The sequence below is a fragment of the Marmota monax genome, unplaced genomic scaffold (genome assembly GCF_021218885.2).
Source record: "Marmota monax isolate L192 unplaced genomic scaffold, Marmota_monax_Labrador192_F-V1.1 WCK01_AAM20220418_F8-fsc00193, whole genome shotgun sequence".
Lineage (NCBI taxonomy): Eukaryota > Metazoa > Chordata > Mammalia > Rodentia > Sciuridae > Marmota > Marmota monax.
Window position 1 is genome coordinate 2,007,225 of NW_026695203.1, and position 20,667 is coordinate 2,027,891.

At 42.3% G+C, this 20,667-nt stretch overlaps 1 protein-coding gene across 1 annotated transcript in view; it reads left to right on the forward strand.

Moving 5' to 3' along the window:
* Cntnap2 (contactin associated protein 2) overlaps window positions 1-20,667 on the forward strand; it is a 1,911,322-nt gene that overhangs the window by 1,714,998 nt on the left and 175,657 nt on the right. The window contains exon 18 of the mRNA XM_058574358.1: window positions 13,942-14,178. Coding sequence (XP_058430341.1) covers window positions 13,942-14,178 — 237 coding nt within the window. The remainder of the gene's footprint in view (window positions 1-13,941; window positions 14,179-20,667) is intronic.

Below are 20,667 nucleotides of genomic sequence, written 5' to 3' on the forward strand. Positions count from 1 at the left end.
AGGTACACAAGACCCCTTGTCTGGGATGACACCATGGCCAAGAGGCACTTGGAGACACTGTGCTACCTTTAGCTATAGGCTGTGCCGGAAGTTCACAAAACACACAGAAAAACCCACCCCGACCAAGATGTGCACACTCCAAATGACAGCAGAGCCCAGTGGGGATGTACTTTACTCAGTGGTGGGGTCTCTAGTAGGAGAATGTCATTGACAGGGATGGAGGTCAGGCTGGCATGAGATAGGTCGGCCTGGTAGGCAGAGGATCACTCCAAACACAAAGGGATGGATCAACAAGAGAATTTCATGCAGAAGCACTCTTCTCAGGGGATGAGACTCCTCCCTTGATGTGTCTATGATGTGGAAAAAAGTATCTTCTTTTTCTTAACTCCTCCCTTCCTTCCTTCTCTTCCTTCTTTTCTTCCTTCCTTTCCTTTCCTCTTATGATATAGGCTGTCAAAATCAACATGGGTCCCAAGTCTACATCACATTCTTCTGTTCTTCTTTCCACATCCCACAGGCCATTCTGAAATTCCCCCTTCCCTTGGATTCCTGGGCAGTATGCTGCCGTGACCAGCATGGCCAAACGAGCAGGTTCTGGTGAGGGGCAACGGGAGATTAGAAAAAATAAGGAGTCACACATTCAGATCATGAGGATAAAGCTGGGATTGGGTGGAGTGATGCTTTCTGGTGGAGAAGCAGGTCTAAAGGATTACACCAGCAATCTTTATTATTTATGTCTCATTAATCAGATTAAATACTATGCAAGCATTATTCTTTGTGTTCATGAAAGTTACAGAGTTAGCAACAGTATGCAGCTATTTCTCAGTTACATTCTACAGTTGCAATGTGCAGAGTTAGGAGCATTGTGCAGCTCTCAAGAAAGTCCATTGTTTAAAGTTACTAATTCCCAGGCAGGTGGAGCAGCAGCAGAACTGGTGAAACATAGTGGTTATCTTAGCAAAGAAGTTCCTTCATTCCCAGGAGCTGTGTGCCTGAGAGCAAGGTTGAGCTGATAAGACTCTAGCAACAGAGTTTCCCCATGGAGAGCATTGCTATGGCAACCAGGCATCCTACACCTTTGCATAGAAACTTTCCAAGTTACCAAGCCTGCCACAGCCATGAAGTCATCAATCTCAGACACTGGTCTCCCAACCACTGTCACTTCTCTCACAGTATGCTGTCCTGCTTTCCTGTGTCCTCCTGGGCCACTGCTATAGTCTCTCCTATGTTCTCCTCCTCTACTTGACCATTAAATATTGAAGGGCCACAGAGCATCCTCTCTCCTCCATCCACACATTGTTCTGCAAGATCTGGTCCAGCCCAACGTCTAATGGCCTCCAATACTGCATATGCACCAGTGACTCTTCAATGTAAATCTTCAGGCTTCACTTTTCTCAGGAACTCCAGACCCATTCATCCACCTGTCTACCTGGATGTCTAAAGAGCATCTCAGAATAAACATGGCAGGAAAAAAATCTCTCTCCATGCCTACCCCAAGCCTTGGTGTCTCCACCAACCTTCCCCAGCTCAGTAAATGACATCACCATTTTTGCTCAACATTTGAAGTTACTCTTAATTTTCTTATTTCCCTTCTTTCTTCTCCATCTCTCATTACTCACCATCCAATAGAAAGTCCTACAACCCCACCTTTAAACCATGCCACAAGAGCACCCACCACCTCGAGTCCCACCCTCATCAACGCCACCTTTGCTTCTTGCTTGGATGACTGTAACCAGTGCTCTCTCTCCCTAGTCTTTGTGATCAGTGCTCTGCTTGAACATAACAAAGCTTGTTCCTGCTGCGTAGCATTTTCACTGGGTTCCCTTGCCTGAAATACCTCCCCAGACATCAACAATCCGCTTCTTCCTGAGGATCTTATCTCAGCTTCTACCACCTCCTATGGAGACCTTCCCTGACCATGTAATCTCAAGTAGCCAGGCAGCCACCCATTCCAGTTCTCCTTGGGACGGGTAATATGTTCATTTACTTTTGTGTCCTCCTACTCGAAGGTAAGCTACCTGACAGCAGAAACTGAGAATAATACGGTCCCACCAACCACTGAGCAGTGCTTTCTCTGTGAACATTTACTAAGTTAACGATTGAATAAATCAATAAATTAAATTGTATAATTTTTGCTATTTCTCTGACTTAATAGATTCAAAATTAGATCATCCCATTTCTAAAGCAAGAAATGATCATTCTTCAAAATTCTTTTCGTAAAATTTGATGATATTTGCCGTCTTTGGAAATATCTTTTTTCACCAAGTATCAGAGACTGAAATCAAGCATGACAGAAGAAAAAAAGAAGTCACAGAGAAAAATGAGAATATTATGAAAGCCACCATTGGATCAGTCTTGACCTTGAATGTAGTTTTCCGTCTCCATGATATCAAATTGAGGTCTTGCTTCTTTGGCACTAGCTGAGATATCAGCTTTGAGCCTAATTATAAGTTTCTGCCCCAAACCTAGATGACTGGTCTCTGATTCACTTCCAGATAAGGATAGGAAATGATGTCATGATGAGAAACCATTTGTCATAAGAAAAAAAGAATAAATCAATCAAATCATTTGCTAGATAGAATCTAGTTTAAAAATGATGTCAATAAACTCTACACGAAGCAAAATGCAAATGAGTGCTGGCGTCTGCAGCCTGGAATACCCACTGCTCCCAGCTGTTCACCACCAAGCCGACCAGCACTCGTCTTCTGTTCTTAGCCTGACCACTGACCCAGAGCTCTGCCCTGATGCCCCCTGAGTCAGCTGCTCTCTCTCTTCTCAGCAAAGCTACCCGAAACCCAGCCCCGCTACAGGCAAGAAGGGCCCTTCTCCACTAATGGCTGCCATTTTCATTTTCTGCCCTTTACTGAACAAAACTAATTAACTTTTGCAATTCCAGCTGTCTGTTTTACAGTTAGAGTCTTAACATATAAAGAGAATAAAGCAAGTCACAAGCTTTACTCTTTTTGTATATGCCCCCAACATAATGAAATTGACAGTGTTCCTTGAACCTCTTCTAAGTCCTCAACTAGAAGACAGTCTTGAACTACCTGTTTCCACAGCAGCTGAGCTACTTACTAGAAGGCAGAGGTCATGAGTGTAGAAACTGTGAAGAGAAACATCTCGAACCTAATATTGGGAGCCAACTTATGGTTCACCTTCTGTATAAAGTAGCTCATGTGCCATGAGAGCAAAACCTTCAGGGACTCTGGTTTCCCATTCCAACTTTCTGATGACATCGGATGGTCTGACCCAGAGAAGGCATGTTAATAGAAAGGCACCAGTTGTGCAATCAATATTTTCTAAAATGTCTAACAAGTTTATCAAATAATCATGACATCATTTTTTTATTCTCCCAATAAGGACTCAACCAAACTTCATGATAATAAGTGGCAAGTATTGCATAGAAAATTATTGTTTAGTAATTAGTGTAAGTGATTCAAATACCCAGCAGATAGGTACCCACAAGCCCATAGTTCCTCCTGCAGTACACTAAGAAAGTGAGACAGAAGATACCCACTTTCGTTACTTCTGCCTTCAGATAAGCAGGATTATTTCCCACTAATGCTTCATTCTATCCTTTCTCCTTGCCCGGTCCTCGTTTTTTTTCGAGTCCCCTGGATATGCAGAACTGTGGTCTCTCCTCATTTTGTGGTCCTCTTGTCACATCCTGACAGTGTTGTGCATTCATTTTAATCTTTCTTTTTTAACCATTCCCAGTTTCACTGGAGTATACTGTATGTTTGCCCTTCTAACCCTCCCTCAATGTTTTTGTTCAAAAATATGAGTGTTCCTGAACATTTGTAGTGTTTTTTTCCCATCATGCTTTACGTAAATGGTATTGTGCTACAAATCCCATTCTGTTTCTTAATCTTCTCACTAGCCTTATGTTTTCTCTTTGTGTAATTCTGTGAATTCTATTCTGTGACTATGTTCCATTATGGGTATGTACTATGCATCCTTTATCCCATCTCCTAAGGATGAATACCTGGGTTTCTCCCAACTCTGCTACTTCAGATCACTCTTCAGTGAGTTTATTTGTGTCCAGAATTACCCAGTCAAAGGTCATGTGTGTTCCAATCTTACTCACTATTGCTCTTGACCTAGCAGTTTCTGAGGGCATATCCCAAACTTTATTCATTGCATGTCTATGAGTGGTCCTTCCAACGGCAACTTCGTATTGTTCAGGGCATTTCACTGTCAGGCTCTTAGTGAGCCTCTTGATTCACTGTTCCTTAGACCGACATATAATTCCCATCTTTACCCTATAGCGTTCTTCATCTCACAGTGTGTTTCTGCTCTGGACCTCTACTTTCATTTCCTTGGCCCCTGCCCCTAACTTGTTAAGACTCCTAGTGCTGGTTTCTTTCCCTGTTGTCCACAAAGATGTACCAGTATCCACGCTGTCCTCCTGAGTGAAACAGGAGGCCCATCACCCACTCCTGTCCTGCCTGTCACCTACAAGCGGCAACTTCTATAGTTCTAACTGTGGAATAGCATGAATATATTTACTCACAATTGCTTACCAAAAAAAGAGTGGTATTTAAGTTTTTCTTTTTACTGACACTTACTTCCCACACCCTCTAATCTCCTCCTAAATTCTTTTTAATTCAGTTCAATTCCCAGCACTACAAAAGGAAAGAGACTGGTACCAAAGGGACTCCTTCTGGGACCCTGCTGCCAACGAATGCCTTAGCTGGTTCTCATATTCAAATCAACACTCTGAAGATATAGGTTAGCTATCTTTTAAAGCCAGCATGCTACTGAGGGGGTTGACATAGGTGAAGTTCTTATTTCTGTCTTTTGTCCCTGAAAGCTTTTAAGAACTTCTTTTTTTTTTTTTTTTAGTTCCCATAACTTTACTAGAATGCAGGAGTTTGTAACCCTTTGGGGGTCATGGATCCTTCTGGAAATCTGGGGACGCCTCTATCTGCCTTCCCAGAAAAAATGTCTTATATGAAGAAAATAAAATATACACAATTACAAAAGAAACATGATATAACTGAGATAAAGTCATCGAGACGTTTAAAACATCAAATTTTTGATACAGTAGTTTTTCAAAACTATGCTTTAAATAACAAGACCTAGTGTGAATCCCACTAACAACCATAATTTCAGAGTAATCAAGAACATAAATTTTTTTTCGATCTACAACTCCAAGGTAACTTGAAAATCCCGTTCATTTTCCTTGGTGGCAGTATACGAGCATTGCTCCTCATGCTGCTGTGATTTTCCCTACATTCCTAACTGAAGGAGATGCTGCAGCTCTTCTAGTAGCTAATGCAAGTAAAGATGGAGGCTTGTCCGTGAAGGTGTTCTGAGTCCTGTGTGGGGACCCCAGGTACGGGTCTCAAGGCCACAGCTGTGGATGTAGGTGCTGTTTATTGTGGTTGGCTTTTCCATCCTCTTCAGGATTCCATCCAAAGTCTAACACTGTGTCTTCCGGACAATTCTGCCCTCCTGGTTTTTCAAACAGGCCATTGCTTGCCTTGATGCCACCTTTTCCCGAGGCTACTGTTAGGCAGACGCTGGCGTTTCTACTTCCTCCCTCTGTGGTTCTTGGCTTTTCTTCATTTTTTAAAAACCTCTTTGTCCTTTCCTGGACCCGTTAGGAAGTATTTTGACCCCTTATTCCAACCCACGGAGCTGTTCTTCGGCTGTGTTTCTACTCTGCTACTCCACCCGTCCAAAGGAAGCTTTTTTTCAGCAATTATAAATTTTCTCATTTCAATATCTCCAACCACTTCACATTCACCATAGTTTGTCATCTCTCTGAGTTTTCAGTTTCAGGAAGGTATCATTTTGCTAACTTTGCTGCTACTCCTTTGCGTCAATGGCACCTTCTTCTGTGCTCCCTGGTCCTGCTTCTGCCAGGGCAGGTGAGGCAGGGTGTGGGCTTCCCCGGTGCTCCTTCCCCAGTGCTCCTTCCACAGTGCTCCCTGTCCTCAGGCCTCACCGTGGAGGGCCTGAACTGGCTTCTCCCAGTGAGTTGACGTTGGGAAGATGACTCCTGCCTCAGGACACAGAGCCCTGGGGTTGCCATCCCTCTCAACCTTTCCTGTGTCCATTTCCAGTCCCTCACCCCTCCACACACTCAACTTCAAGGTGCCTCATTCCTGCTCAGCCAGAGGACAGTCATGTTCTAGTGTTGATTCCTAAGTCAGGGACCTGTCACCCCGCTGAATCCATCCTCTCACCACCCACACCCTCATTAGTAACAGTCTCATTCCACACTGAAGCCTCTGTCTCCAAAATCACCAAATCTCAGGGTCTTTTGCGGCTATCTCTCTTTCCCTGACTCCCAGGGGGACTTTGACCTTAATAACTTCACCCTCCTTGAAGTCCTGACCTCGAGACTCCCTGCCATTCTGTTGTCTCGAGCTTTCTGCTGACTTCCTTCTCTTTCCCCGTCTCAACCCTTCTGGTCTTGGTCCTCTACCCTCTTGGCATGGAAAGCCCAGGCCTCCACGAGGGCCAGTTACCAGAGCTGTGCTGATTCCTCCCAGTTCCACCAGCCCAGCCTTGACCTGGGAACACCATCTGTCAAGACTTATCTGAAGTTTGGACTCTGGGTGACAAGACCAAGGTGCTAGGTGAAGGCCAGTGCTGGGGATTCTTCACTCTGAATTGAAAGGCACTAGCTATGGGTGTTTAAATAGATACTTCTAAAAACGTAAGAAGGAGGGAGAGACATGGGGAATGTAGGATCAGCAGAAAGATACTCATTTTGCTTCAAATATGAGCAGAATTTCTCAGCAGAGCACACAATATGCAAAATCACGTACAGATATTTGTCAACGGAATATTTAGACAGAGTTCTCAGCTGAGAAATTTGAGGTCTGGGGTTGCATTAGAGTTTACTAATGTACCTGTCAATTGTTTAAGATTTGGATCTGACCAGGAAGTGGCAATTTAGCATGGAACTCTCTTATCCCCACCTGTGGACTTGGAACTGCAAGACCCCCTGCAGAGCGATGCCCTCTGAAATCCATGCTGGCAAACTGGGCACAGGCAGAAGGATCAACCTCCACCACCCCCCAGGGTCCAAGGCCCACTCCTGATGTGGCTTCAAAATCTCAGTGTTCAGCTTTTGTACTAGGTTTTTTAAAGTGTGCTTTCAGGGATGGCACCAAAGATGTGTCTCTTCTTTGCTGACCTGAGACCAGTTCTGGCATCCACATTCAATTGTGAACATTGTGCTTCCCCTTCAGGTTCAGCCACCCTGTGGCTTCAGGGATGATGGTAAATGGCCCAGCCTATCTCAGGCATTAAGCACTCTTCAGCATTTTCCGTGTATAAACACAGCAACACCTAGAGACATATCAGATGGGGGGAAGAAAGAGCCTTATGTGATACACACCCCAAGTCCATATGGCAGCTATGGATACAATGAGAGCACAGGTGGAAAAGCCAGACAGCCTGGCTGTCAGTCTGGCCCCTTGCTAGCTCTGTGACATTGCACAAATCAACTTGCTGGGCTTCAGTTTCCTCATCTGTAAAATGGGGGTCATAATGAGACTTATCTTTGAGAGTTGAAATATATAAAGTTTTGGGGACAGGGCCTGGTACAGCCAGTCTTCTGTTAAGTTTACCCTGACACTACAGCCTCCAGAACCCCTTAACTCCACCCCCATTACAGAACAAAGTTTCATTTAGACACAAACGATGGCTTTCTGCTATTGGAACCCCGGTATTCCTTCAGTTTTTATTTTGAAATTTTATTCTGGTTTAATAGTTTGGAGTCACGTATTCTACATGCCCTTTACACTATGCATGCAGTGATAATGATCTAAAAAAATCCATCCTGCTGCATGAAGTTATGAATGAGCGCTCATGAGCACCATCCAAAAGAGCAGTTCTCCAAAAACCTCATTCTCTGAGTATGTCAAGGCCTTTTCCGTGCATGTCCTTCAATACCCGGCCAACAGAGGACTCGAGGATCAATATCTGTCAATCTTGCCGCTCTGCACTGAAGACTGGGAACTAATTTCTTTTAACTCCCTCCACCACTGGAGACTGTAGTCATCCTAGGATTCAGATAACCCTGTGTGTGTGTTTATTTGTTTATACATCGACATTAACACATGGGTTTTGTGTTTTTCAAGTTGACAATCAAGACCTTAGACACAATGGTATCACACACAACCCAAGAAATAGCAGGTGTAACATCTGCAACCCTGGACAGCCCACCTATCCAAGCACACAGCTGCTTCCCCCCTCACCTACCCAGACAGGTTTAGCAGCCATGTAGAAGAGCCATGGTTAGAGTGGGTCACCTGCCCAGAGAAGTCAAAGTTTTGCCCACCCCCCAATCATGCCAGTCATAAGCTCAAGATCCCTATGCCGGCTCATGGTTCTCCCAACCCAGACACAGACACCGTCCTCTACTGCAGACAAAATAGAGCAGTCACCCATCCTAACTGTGCTGTCCGAGGGAACAATGCAGTTAAAAGATGGACTCCAAGGTCACTCCAAGCAGGCTGGATCAGTCCAAGCCTAATGCTAACCCTTTATTCATTCTCTTTGTCTGCCAGGGCTGCCTGGACAAAAGGCCTTAGACTAGGTGGGTTGAACACAGGAAATTTATTTCCTCATGGTTCTCGGGGCTGAGAAGGTCAGTAGGGTGGTTTTTTCTAAAGCCTCTCTCCTTGGCTTTCAGACCACTGTCATCTCCCTGTCTTCACATGATCATTTCTCTGTGCTAGTGCATTCCTGGTGTCTTCCTCTTCTTGTAAGATACCAATTACACTGGATTAGGGTCTCATTCTTATAACCTTGTTTAAACTTGAAACCTCTTTAAAAACCTCATAGAGGTCCAAACAGAGTCAAGTAGAGTCCAAATAAAGTCCAAATAGTGTCAGGTTGGGGTTTAGGGCTTCAATAGATAAATTAGGGACTATGGGGGACCCAATTGAGTCCATAACACTCAAGATACCTCAGCATCAGATTTCTGTATACTCAGTGTCTTCTCCATAATCAACTTATTTCAGTTCTGTGCTCCTGTAGAATTTTGCTTATATTCGTTAATAGTACCGATCCTAGCACCACTGCTATCTGACAAAGAGGTGCATTACTATCTGTTATGAAGATGCCCTGCAAAATGCATATTGTCATGCTAATGTTGTAACATCTAAGAAGACTGAGACTCAGGAAGGACTTGGGAAAGTCACACAGGCAGTGAGGCACAAAACCAGTTCACAAAGATGAATCTTTGTGACCGTCGTTCCTGCTTTCCTCATCCCTGTTTGGTGCCTCCACGTGTCAAGCTGTGCTCAGCATCACCGAGTGGCTGCTTGTGACCATATTGGACTCCACCTGTCATTTTAGCAATGCCTTCCCAACCTTACAAAGCTGCTGAGCTGACCAGTGGCTTTGCTCTTCTCGCCATCCTGCAGCCACTCCCAGCTCACTCCCCAGCCCCTTCCTACCGACTCCACCACATCCCCACTCCCTTTCCAGATCCCACTTAACCCTCCTTGACTTTATCTTTCCCACAGTGGTTACGCCTTTTAACATACAAAAAGAACTTGGTGTGGAGACTGGGCAGAAGAGTGACCAGTCTGAGTGGATAAAGTAGCTCTGAAATAGAACTTAGCTTCTTAGAACACTGTTCAGCTCTGAGTTTGAAGACGTGTATGTTTTGATGCTTCCTCTTGATATTATTTTTGTCCTTTTTGTTTAATGTGATACTGATTCTTTTGCCCCCACCTTCTGTGCATTTAATGGCTGTATTATTCATTAAGGGTAGTTACAGCATTTTCATAATTAATCTTTAATTGCAACACTTGTGTACCATTCCACATGAAAAATGATATACAAATTAAACCCACATCTCACCTTGGATAATTATCAGAGGTTTGACTAATGTGCATGAAGCCCTGGCATGGCAGGGGGGCTCTCTCCAATGACAATGTGTTGATTTCCTAATTAACAAAGGTTAAGTAGCATTTTTACTTGAAGACCTATAATTTCAACTTATGACATTTGCCACAAAGAAAGATTTCTACAAAGCAATAAGTTAAACTCGGTTTTTATGGTTTCAGCATATTAACATCTTTTGCATAATATATAATGACCATTTTCAGCATAAAATATTTTTTCTTCCTCTTGACTCGATCAAGAAAGCTACTGGCCCATTTAAATAAATGAGGGGGCCACCTAAGTAAGAAAAAAATATTTTAGTTAGTCTTTCTTTTGGAGTGAGAAATGGTAATTCCATTATAAATTAACACGTAGTGGAAAAATATTTAATTTAATAAATGCAACAAATGAAAATGAGACTTAGTCATATTTGGTGATCAGTTCCAAAGAAGAGGAAAAAGCCAACAATTCAGAAAAGGAAAAAACAAAGAAGTTTAGGAGAAAGAATTATTTACTGAAAGATAGGGAGTCATAAAAGCATAAAGGGAAGTGTTGTAAATCATGAGCTGGAGCAATTTAGAGCTGGGGGATCCCGAGGCATCACCAGTTCAGCCCCTGTTTCTGTGGTTGGGAAAACTGATGCTGAGAGAGATCAAGAAATTTGATAAAACCCAAGGCCCAACCAAAGGCAGTCAGCATCCCTGAATGGAACAGACATAGCTGGAGAATCTCAGAACACCCAGGGCCCAGGGCAGGAGCAGACAGCAGGGAACCCTGCCCCTGGAGCCCCTTCTTCAGTGAGTCCTGTGTCCATAAGTCACTAAGTATGCTTTTATATACCTGAATTTTTGTCTTAATGATATAAAAAAAGATGCAATCTAATATAGATTTGCTCTGCTAATTGGCCCTTTTTAAATCTCCATTATTGACCACGTTAACATTTACTTAGCCTTTTTGAAATCTCTGAAGCCCTCAGTCATTGCTGAGGATCCATTAAATACAAATTATTCCCAGAGTGAAATATGTCCTAAAGAGAGTAAAGGTTAAAATGCTGAGAGAAATAAAATCTCAAAAGTATTAGAAGAAAATAGAGTTAAATAATTATATTGATTTAGATTGGAGAAGGTCTCTAGAAGCCCAATATTAAAGGCAGAAACCACAGAAATAAGACACATAGATGTACCACCTCAGTAACCACAGCCTTCATAGAGAAAAAGAAAAGCCTCGTACAAGTTAAAAGACACAAGCTGGAAGAATATAATCACAAAATGCAAAGCAAAGAGTCAAAGCACAAAATACTGTTTTCGATCAATAAGAAATATATCTTCTATCCCCCCCCAAAAAAAAATTAAAGAACGTAAAGAAACAATACAATATAAAAAGGAAAACATAGGAAATATTCCATTCTCAGTATGTGAAGCAATGCCTATCAAACAGCGAGCTGCTTTTCCCCACTCAATTGAATTGACAAATCCATGAGGATTAGAATTGGTGGGAAGGTGGACACCTTGGACCTACTGGTGAAATATTAATTGGTAAATTCTTCTCAAGGAAAATAGATTCAAAATGCCTTTTAAAATGTGTCTTCAGGCCGGGGATGCCACACTGTGGTAGAGTGCTTGCCTATGGAGCACGAGGCCGGTGTTCCCCGCAGTAGCTCACACACATAGAAAAGTGTGTCTTCAGACCCAGCAGTCACACCTGGAAGTGTAATCCACTAATGCCAAGGGACAAAATCTAAGGAAAAACAGGACAAGTATGATGACGTTTTTGCAAAGATCATATTGTTGCAACACACTGTAAAATGGAAATTGGAAAAAGCTAAAAAGCCCGATGGTAATGTGAGAGCAGATTAAGTGACCACCCCTCCACAGAGAGATGCTGGGCCCATGTTAGACACCGAGTTCTGGTTGTCCACAGGTCACTTGGAAAATATCCTGTGATATGCTAAGTGCAAAAAGCAAGTTTGAGAATCATGGGGCTATTATGATCTCATTGCTTCCTTTATATTATTCTTTGCACATCTATGTGTTCATAGATAAAGTTGGAAAGGGCTGTTCCCTAAAAGTAGTTGCATCTGAGGAACCTTACAGTTCTCTTTTGTGTTTTGCTTATAAGTATGTTACAGTTTCCACAATGAAATACTATTAATTACATTGATAATGAGACCAAAGGAGAAGGGGATAGCTAAAAATCAGTGACTTAGAAATTTCCACATATTTTGATAGGACATCATTGTGTTAATGGACTAGTGATGAAAATTCAAACAGCTATGCATTTATGTAATAAAGGTACTTTGGAAAACCCTATTGCAAGAACAAAAACCATAGTGACTAAAATGATAAGAGCCAAAATGAAATTCTAACACACAAAGAGTGGCTAATGGGTTGAAATTCTTCCAAATCAGGCAAGGCCCCAATTCTCCTCAGCACAGAGGTATGGAGCTGGCTGATGAGCAGATGGCGAAGTGGGAAGCCCTTCAAAGCCATTGCTTTTAATAACTTCTTTTGCCCTCTGCTACCCACCAGCTTTGATCACAAAGGGCATTGGACTCCCTTCAATTAATCTTTTATTCAAATATTTTATGAAAATAAAATGTTCCCTGGAGAATCATTCAAAATGATGCACTTCCCAACAGAGAAACATGAGGCTTGGGTTTAAACAGACAGTGGAAGGATTTCTTCACCATCTTATGGATGAGGATTCACAGACATAAGCAGAGCTGACCTGTCTCGAGTCTACTGGGATGCTCTTCTTCTCAGGACAGTAGTCCAGGTGATCAGAATCAACCCCAGCCTAACTTCTTACCCAAACTCTAGCAACCCAATCGACAGCTCCATTGGGAAAAACATCCAAATCTCTATCTTCCTCTGTACTGAGTGGTCATCACTAGTCAATTAAGAACATAGGCTCCACAATAAGACAGTTCTGATACAGCCTTGCCACCAGGGCACCCTGAGTCCTGGTGTAAACTCCTTGACTTCCCTACGCCTCAGTTTCCTTGTCTGTACATGAGGTCAATGACGACAATACCTACCTTGGCAGGTTGTTGTGAAGATCAGGTAAAACACCTTAAGGTGCTAGGTCGATTCCTTCTGCACAGCTTTTAATGAAAGAGTAAATTGAGTTTTATTTTTATTAACAAACTCTCTTTTCTAAGACCTCATCAGATATTTATTCCAATAATTTTACCAATTATTTATTTTGTATTTATTTCCAAAAAGATGTTATTCTAAGATACAGATACATGTATAGATTTGTATTCCTCCTTTTATACAAGCTGCTTTAAAAAAAAAAAGAATAACCAAGGATATTACAGACACAATTAAATCCACTTGTGACACATGTTTTAATGAATACTTCTATGAAGTTTGTTTGGAAGATTTTAATATTTTTATGCAATGAACTTCAGCCTAACTCTATTAACTTATTCCAAAACTCACAATTAACATGTTCTTTGTGGTACATGTCTTGCAAAGACATTTAGACTAAAGCAATGAAACCTAACCCAACTTAGTAATAAACATGATTTCTATGTAAAATGATCAATTCCAACTCCCAACACCCCAGACAAGTCCTAGATACCCTTAATGTGAACCTCAAAGCAAAGCCTTTCATGAGACAAGAACCAAAACGTACAATCACATTTCAAATGGATTTATGCCTTCTGACTAATTGGCTTGTTAACCATGCTAATATATTCATGTTTCTCTTCCTTTTTTATTTCTTTCAGTAGATAATGCTACAGAACTGAATGTCATGAGATTAAAGAGCAAAGAAACTAAAGATTTCTATAAACCTCTTTTCTATAGGAAACCAGATTACGCATTTTTGTGTACCTCCAAACATTTTATTTCTGTAGCAAATTTCTCACTTCTTAGAAGACAGACTCTTTTAATTAGGTATTATAGCCTAAAGGGAGAGCTTTAACTTTTTCTGTTTAGACAAGACCAACTTGAAAGTGACAATACCCGATGTACTTAGCAGTCTCGTCTTCTACCGCAATTGTTCAATCATAATGAATCAAGACAGAAACCAAGGCAGAGTTCTTCCGTGTGACCTCTTGCATTCTGTCATTCCCAGGTGGAGCTGGAGGCCAGCAAGGCTTTCTGGGCTGCATCCGCTCCTTGAGGATGAATGGAGTGACACTTGACCTTGAGGAAAGAGCCAAGGTCACATCCGGGTTCAAATCTGGGTGCTCTGGCCACTGCACCAGCTATGGGACCAACTGTGAGAATGGAGGCAAATGCATAGAAAAATATCATGGCTACTCCTGCGACTGCTCAAACACAGCCTATGACGGGACCTTTTGCAACAAAGGTAAGGCAGAACCGGTTCCGGACCCATTTTTAGACATATTTGTAAGTGCATATCATCTATTTAATGATTTCTTTTTTTGGCTGAAAATGAGTGCATTTTATTCTGAAGGTCCAGTGATTCTAATTCCTCTCCCACTTCAGGGAGGAAGTTTCCCAAATAATTCCCTGTAAACTGACTGATGGGTTGTGCTGTGTCACTATGGCCATGGTTTAGCCTAGACTGAGACCCACCCATCAAGGCATCCTCAGTAAGAGGATGATAATGAGAATGATAGCGACAGTGACTGGCCAAAGGAGCACTCTTGTAGGTATAGCTTGAGTCTAGTCTTAGCAACTGGAGGGACAGTGAGCTGCATTAAGACCCCTGGGCGGCAAAGGAGCAAATCAGCAGCATCTCTGCTCATCGTGTTTTTCTAGTCTTAAACGAGTCTTTGAATCCCTGATAAATTGCTCAGAGCCTATGAGCAGAATACAAGGGCCCGCAGCATAAGCATGTATTCATTTGGAGTATTCCCTGTGATCCCACATGACCAGGAAAAAATCATTCAACTGGCCCGTGGCTTAATTTTTCATATGTAAATAAGTATGAAAAGGGGCATGGCTCGCTCTTCTCCTAAGCTACAATAAAAATGCATGTCAATCACTCTTCTCTCTCTAAAACGAATGTATAGCATTTGGGTAAAGTTTTGTGGAAGTGGTCTGTGCATCTCTTAATAGGACGCCTCACATAAGTAGCCCATTCATACTCTCATCAACATATGGAGGTGGTTCATGCCGGTATTATTCACCCACAAGGTGCCACATACAGAAGAAGGAATTGTTCCACAGCATTCGCTGCACTTCCAGGCTACTTGCCTGTCAGGGCTAGAATGTGAGCATGCAAATGAGATCAGACAGGGTTTAAAGAATGAGCCTGAGGTGACAACAAAAAAAGGTGGTAAGGACACCGTCGCTGACTGATACCTTCACACGTTGACAGTGCTGCTACAGTACATTCTTCTGCTCCAAACAACATGGTTCTGAGGTTTCCCTGTGGCATACAATGGAACAGGCTTGCAGAGCACATTAATTTTGCACTTGTAGAAATGACAGTCTTGCAATTACCATTCATTGTGCTTGATGCTAATTTAGTGCAGTTGCTTCCCCTGCCAAAGTACCGTCTGAATGCAATCAAATAAGCAGGAAAACCTGAGACATTCCACTACATAAGTTACGATTTAAAGGAAATCACAACCCCCTTATTTTGGGAGAGTTAGGTTAAACACAGTAGCTCACACAAAATCTCAGAGGGTTAATAGGCAAGATTCATGAATACAAAAGCAGGGGCATGTAGCTTTTAGTTTAGCTAACATAGGAGATGAAGTCAAATGAAGCTTACGAGTTGCCTTTGACATTATTTTAAGGGGTTTACACAAAAGACATCTAAATAGTCTCTTCATATTTGTTCAGTAGGATGAATTACATTTGATTCAATTAGTGGCTTTTAACAAAAAAAAAAATTAAAAAGTGCACAATACAGTTGGAAAGCATTTGTGAGCACCATTCCTAGTAGAAACAAGGTAGAACAAGTCTTGGGGGGAAATGACCTGGTGCTGGTTTAGAAGAATCCTATGGCCAAAAGGGAGGAGGGCCCCATTTGTGAAAGTGGTCTGCATTGAGCAATCTTCTTCACACACCAGGAGAGGCCAAGAGTGTCTTCCTGCTGAGGCTCTAGCTGGTGCTTCTGCACTGGGCCTCACCACCCAGGGCCAGACGCCTGCACAGAAACTCCTGTGACCACTACCACCCAGATGCTGCAGCCAAACCCTCAACCTTTAAAAGAGGACCACACTCACTGACTAACGAATGAGCTGTCTGAGGTCCCTCCCTGTCCTCCTTTGATATAGGTCTGTGCTAAGAGGATTCAGGAAGATGTGTCTTGCTTAGTGAATGAAGAGGGTCCCAACCCACCACACACACAACCCAGTTGCATGATTGTATAAAATCAAAGTATGCATACACACACACACACACACACACACACACACAATGACGAGGAAAACCGTGAGAGTACATGACCAAAATGCTAACTGGTTGTTTTTTGCAGAATGATGAAAATATTGGTATTTTTAAAGTTTGGTTTTGGCTTACCTATATCTTCTAATCTTTACAGAATGATACATCTAATTTCATTAATTTTTTCTTCTTCTTCTTGGGGGGAAAAAAACAGTACTAGGAGGCAGAATCATTTAAGGGTTAACTGTCTCTGGTCAGAAAACACCTGCCTATTAACTAAAAATCATTTCACATCCATCGGTACTCTCTGGAGTGGAGTACATGTCCAGTGAAGATGGCATGTAATTAAATTAGCTTGACAATCCATATCTTGATGCATTTAGTGGAGTCCAGTTTTTCATAGGTGTCCCAAGTGATGGCCCTTCAGATGTGCCTTACTGGGGCCAGGTTGTGTGAAAATGAAAACACTGAGGCACTTGTATCTCAGCTGTGTGAGAGGTTCACACTAAGGGTGGCTTGGGTTCCCACATGGCTCAAGGGGACAGGCAGATCAGCCAGGTCTCTCCAGGTGTGGTATTAACCCCCCGGGGAACAGTGAGCCAGCAGCCCACACTGTTTAAATTCTGTCCCTCTTTTTCCTCCTCCTCCTTTCCCTCCATCTCTTCCTCATCTCCCCTATCAATGCCCTCTCTATCTGGGCCTCTATACCTGTCTGTGACTCCTGCCCTCTGCATCCCACAAACACTTTCCCTCCCTCCTTTTCTCTCCCTTGTGCGCACATTTGAATTTATAAGTCATGTTTCTATGGCTGTCACATCACTGAACTCAGGAATACAGGGATGAATACAAACAGGTCCTTCATAATTCTCTTTTGCTTTGTAGATGATACACATAAAGTCTCTCACCCACCAGCAAAAAAATAAATAAATAAAAATAAATGCAAAGCTCCTTCCTGTGGTCTAACATCCTATTGAAAACTACTCCCAAAGCTGGGAATGGAGCCACCATTTGACCCAGCTATTCCCCTTCTTGGTCTATTCCCTAAAGACCTAAAAAGAGCATGCTACAGGGACACTGCTACATCGATGTTCATAGCAGCACAGTTCACAATAGCAAGACTGTGGAACCAACCTAGATGCCCTTCAATAGACGAATGGATAAAAAAAAATGTGGCATTTATACACAATGGAGTATTACTCTGCATTAAAAAATGACAAAATCATAGAATTTGCAGGGAAATGGATGGCATTAGAGCAGATTATGCTAAGTGAAGCTAGCCAATCCCTAAAAAACAAATGCCAAATGTCTTCTTTGATATAAGGAGAGTAACTAAGACCAGAGTAGGGACGAAGAGCAGGAGAAGAAGATTAACATTTAGCAGGGATGAGAGGTGGGAGGGAAAGGGAGAGAGAAGGGTAATTGCATGGAAAAAAAAAGAAAAAAGAAAACTACTCCCAGAACCCTTTTTCAAATAGATCCATAAAGATTTGATCACCAGTTGAGGTTTATCTCTCCCAGAGCTATTTGCATCTTAAACAGGACTGCTGACTGGGAACTTCTCATGCTTTGAAGACAGTACAAGGGCATTCTGGAAATACCACACTAGACCATTTAGCCCATTCTTCATCGATCTACAGAAAACTCTGCAGTCTCCCATCTTCTCAGGATCTTCCCCAACCAGGTGCCATTAAATTCAGCAGAGACGGGTCCATCCCATCTGGCTGTCCATTGGCTGAGGCTGCAGATGCTTCCAGGAGCAGAGATTGTCCCCACCCACAGGAAGGGTTTTAGCTGTGGGTCTTTGTGCCCAAGATTACTGGGAACCTCCACTGGGGACCAAATGGGAATTTGTTTGGCCATGCCAAAGTGAGTTTTCTCTAATTAAGCCTATTCCTTCTGGGATAGTCAAATCATAAATTCAAGGATTTTGTGATTATCAAAGTCATTTTAATAACAAGCAGCAATTAACAGCATAGTTTGAAGTGCACTCTCTTTCTCCCTCTATTTTTTCTGTTTTTAAAGCAAGGAGGGAAAATAACAAATCCATAGTGGCTAAAGCAATTTCTGCATTTGATTTTTGTAGTTGAATATACAGTGAATAGTCCACAGGGAACCTCAGAATGTGACCTTGTTTAGAAATGGGTCTTTACATAAGTCATTAAATCAAGATGAGATCTTACTGGATGGGGTAGGCCCTAAATTCAATGAGTGTGTCTTATCAGAAGAAAGAACACTGAGAGACACACAGACTCGCAAAAAGAAGGCCTTGTGAAGACAGAGACAGAAAGGGAGAATACTGGGGAATGAAAATGACCGAGTTGAATTGTCATATCATGTGCATGCATGAATAATGTGGCAACAAATCTCATTATTGTGTGTAATTATAATGTACCAATAAAAACATAAGAATAATAAAAGACAGGCAGAGACAAGAGTGATACCCTGAGGGTCAAGGTCTGCCTGGGGCTTTCAAGACTCAAAGAAGCAAGGGAGTCTCCTTCCTAGAGTCTCAGAAGACTTGTGGTCCTGACAGACCTGAACTTCAACTTCTGGCCTCAAAAACTGTGAGTGAATGCGTTTCTCGTATTCTAAGGTGCCCAGTGTTGGTGCTTTGTTATGGAAGACCTAGTAAAATGAGAGACAAGTGCTAATAAAGCCTGTAGGTGCTTCATTCCTGCTCTTAACAATAATAATAGCTTGCTGAGAATTTACAATATTCTGGGCAGTGTGCTAAGCCCTGTAATGGCGTTAGCATCACTGCGTCCTCTCCACGACCTGGTGAGATAGTTGCTATTATCACCATCCCATTTTACCAAGAAGAAAACTGAGACAGATGGGTAGAGTAGCTGGTCCTAAGATCCACTCCCTTACTATAAGTGGCCATATTTCCTTTCCTTTATTTTTATTTTTATCAACAAAAATTATCTTCTAGTCCTAAAGCTTTTTGGTTATCATGATTGAGTTTTTAAAAAGTAGAATATTATTGGATGTAGAGTTTATCATAATAAAAATAGGATACAAGACTCTTTCATGCCATGTTTAGGCATAAAGCATATTTAGTTGTTGACGCATTTAACATTCATTGAACACCATCGAAGTCCATTTTGTGCTGCTAAAACGTACTCCCACGAATGGAGTAATTTATAAGGAAAAGGAATTTCTTTGGTCCTTGGTCCTGGAGGCTGGGAAGTCCAAGGTCAAGGGGCCCACATCTGGCGAGGGCCTGCATGTTGCAGCATCTCATGGTAGAAGGCAGAAGGGCAAGAGTACACAGGAGAGCAAGGGTGGGGAAGGCCCAGGCTCATAACTACCCACTCCTAGCACACCAGCATTAATCCACCCAGGAGGGCCAAAAGCCTAAGGCTCCACGCTGTCGCACTGGGGAAAGAGTTTCCAGCATGTGGGATTCGAGGGACACGTTCAAATCATAGCAAACACTAATGTGCCTGGAAGCTTTGAATGTGTAGTTGCATCTGGTCACACTGAAATTTTCAAAACATTTCAATGGTTTTTAGACACAGAAACATAAATGTCTGGAGTATATGATAGCAACGCACATGAACTCACTGTCACTCAGGCCGTGAAAACAGCTCATTACGATTCCTTCACTGAGCCAAGTTCAGCAAGAACTTATCATCAAGAGGCACAAAAATACCCCTTAATTCACTTGTCTGCACTTTTTTCCTATAAAAATGTTCTTGTTCATCTGCCAAACTAGGACTGCAGTTGAAAACAACTTATCTTTAAATACTGTGAAACTATTTTCTGACGTTAGGGAGTTCTGTATTCTTGAGCATTCATGAGTTTGTTGCTTAGATAAAAGCAAAAATTTGAAGGCCCAAGGTCTCAGACTGCTAAGAGACTGAGTGTGACAGGTGGACAGTGCAGCCATGGCAGAGTTCCATCATTTATGGCCCCTGAGACGTGTACCGCCCACACTGTGGTCCAGCCACGGCTTCTACTCTCCCTCTGAGTATCATGACACTGACTTGGATTCTATGATCTGTATTATTAATGTGGCCAATTCAAGTCCCTACCTGGAAAGTGGATTAAGGAATTAGAAGTGAGTTTAAATTCAACCTCCTCCCTTTCCTGCTGAGTAACCTTGAGAAAACCATTTAATGTCAGGGAGCCTCATCTTCAGGAGTACATAATATGTACCTCCTAAGGCCACTGTGAGGATGTGTGGGATACTGTGAGCGAATTTCCAGACAGAGAGCCTGGCACACATCAGTCCAACAGCCAAGGTCGCTTGTTGTTCTAGTTCTTCTTTCCTTTTTGGACTATGCTTCTGTTTTTTTGCTTTAAACTATGCCATCCCATAATCCCTGCCTAAAAGCTCGAACTTCCAGTTGCCAAACTGCCATCATTTCAAAGACCCCGAGAATCCATTGTCACTTTGGTGCTTCAGAAGCAACAGCAGCAGCATAAAATTTCATCTCTACTTAATTGGGGTCAGAGTTCTAGTGTGGAAGGTAAAACCAAGTCTCAAAGC